The sequence below is a fragment of the Phytophthora parasitica genome (genome assembly GCF_000247585.1).
Source record: "Phytophthora parasitica INRA-310 unplaced genomic scaffold supercont2.581, whole genome shotgun sequence".
NCBI lineage: Eukaryota > Oomycota > Peronosporomycetes > Peronosporales > Peronosporaceae > Phytophthora > Phytophthora nicotianae.
Genome location: NW_008649567.1, coordinates 818 through 2,167, shown reverse-complemented (window position 1 = coordinate 2,167; position 1,350 = coordinate 818). Strand labels below are relative to the sequence as shown.

The 1,350-nt window shown below is 44.1% G+C and overlaps 1 protein-coding gene across 1 annotated transcript; it reads right to left on the bottom strand.

Moving 5' to 3' along the window:
* Window positions 1–356: 356 nt before the first annotated feature.
* Window positions 357–951, bottom strand: PPTG_20416 (hypothetical protein). Its single transcript, XM_008919215.1, has one exon. It carries the CDS (start codon window positions 865–867, stop codon window positions 499–501), a length of 369 nt encoding a protein of 122 aa, XP_008917463.1. The 5' UTR covers window positions 868–951; the 3' UTR covers window positions 357–498.
* Window positions 952–1,350: the final 399 nt, after the last annotated feature.

Sequence of the window (1,350 nt, the reverse complement as noted above, 5' to 3'; positions counted from 1 at the left end):
CCCCCCCCAACAACACGCGCCTTGCCTTGTCATTCGCTGGGGCCTCGTGCACCAGGAGATCAGCATTAAGATTGGCCCCAGGATCGGTGCTGAGATTGGCTGGCCATTAACGCCACAGTGTTGCCTGCATTAAATCGCTGCGTTGACGCTGTCGGTCAACGGCGTTCTAAATATATACCGTGACCAGAGAAATTGCATAGGTTTCGTGGTGGAAACATCGATTTCAGCGATTGACCCTGCTGTAAAGTGCACAGGAGAGTAAACCACACATACGTAGTAGCACTGGTGAAGATGCTCTGATGATCCTCTCGATGAGTTTAAGGTATCTACACATGATAAAAGAAATATAACCCTTTGTGGAAAATGTACTAGGCCAATGTTTAGTTTTTTTTGTTATTGTTGTGACCACTTCAGAATGCGTAGTAGTTCGTATCCAGATAGAGCTTCTTCTGTTAGATTCGACAGTGAAACTGCTATGTCGAAGTGTTCTTCACTCTACTATGTGTGTTCAGCCACATAGTTGAGGTATAACAGGAGCTTCTTGAACTTATGAGTTTCGGCGAGCTTCGCCATCTCCTTTGCAGAGTTAGCCGCTGCTGCAATCTTGTCAGTAAGTTTGAGCTTAAAAGCGTAATCGTCAACACTCATCCCAGCGTCCAACATGGTTTTCATCTTCTCCAGATTCAAGGCTCTTGCTTCAGAATCATCGTCCTCTTCAGCTGTCGTGTAGTCGCTTCTTAGAAGGCGCTGGCTTGGGCCGTTGTGCGAAATCACATTAACAGCGTGTATACCCGTGTTCGTCGAGAGCGCGTCGGTGGTAGCCAGGAATGTAGCCGCAATTACAACTAACACACGAGAGAGACGCATGGCTGATTGGTTCGGACTTGAGGGCTATGCAGCAGGTTTCAGAATGAGGATCGACTCAGTCGACCTATGCTTGCAATGCGCAGCTTTCCATACAATATGAAGCACCATCAAGATCGGTGGTGTAGCAGCGTCGACAACTCGTCGCGTTGATATTATCAACGTGATACTTAGTACTTAATAGTAGGTTTATCAACAAACAGACAGGCTACATGCATACTAGTACTTCGAAGTAGTATAGTCATGTTCCGTATCATACAAAACGTAACCACAAAATTTAAATCGGACCTCTATTTGAGTAACAGAAAAGACGCAGTATCGGAGGTACCGTTTTACTTCAAGGAAAGCCATTCAATAATTAAAAATCACCAATAGTAAAACGAAGATATATTTTAAATCAGTTGCAGGATAGGGGTCGAATTAAGGGGCGATAAAAGTGTTTAAAAGTGAAGTTTGATTTGACCAAAGTTTGGTCAAATCAAAAAA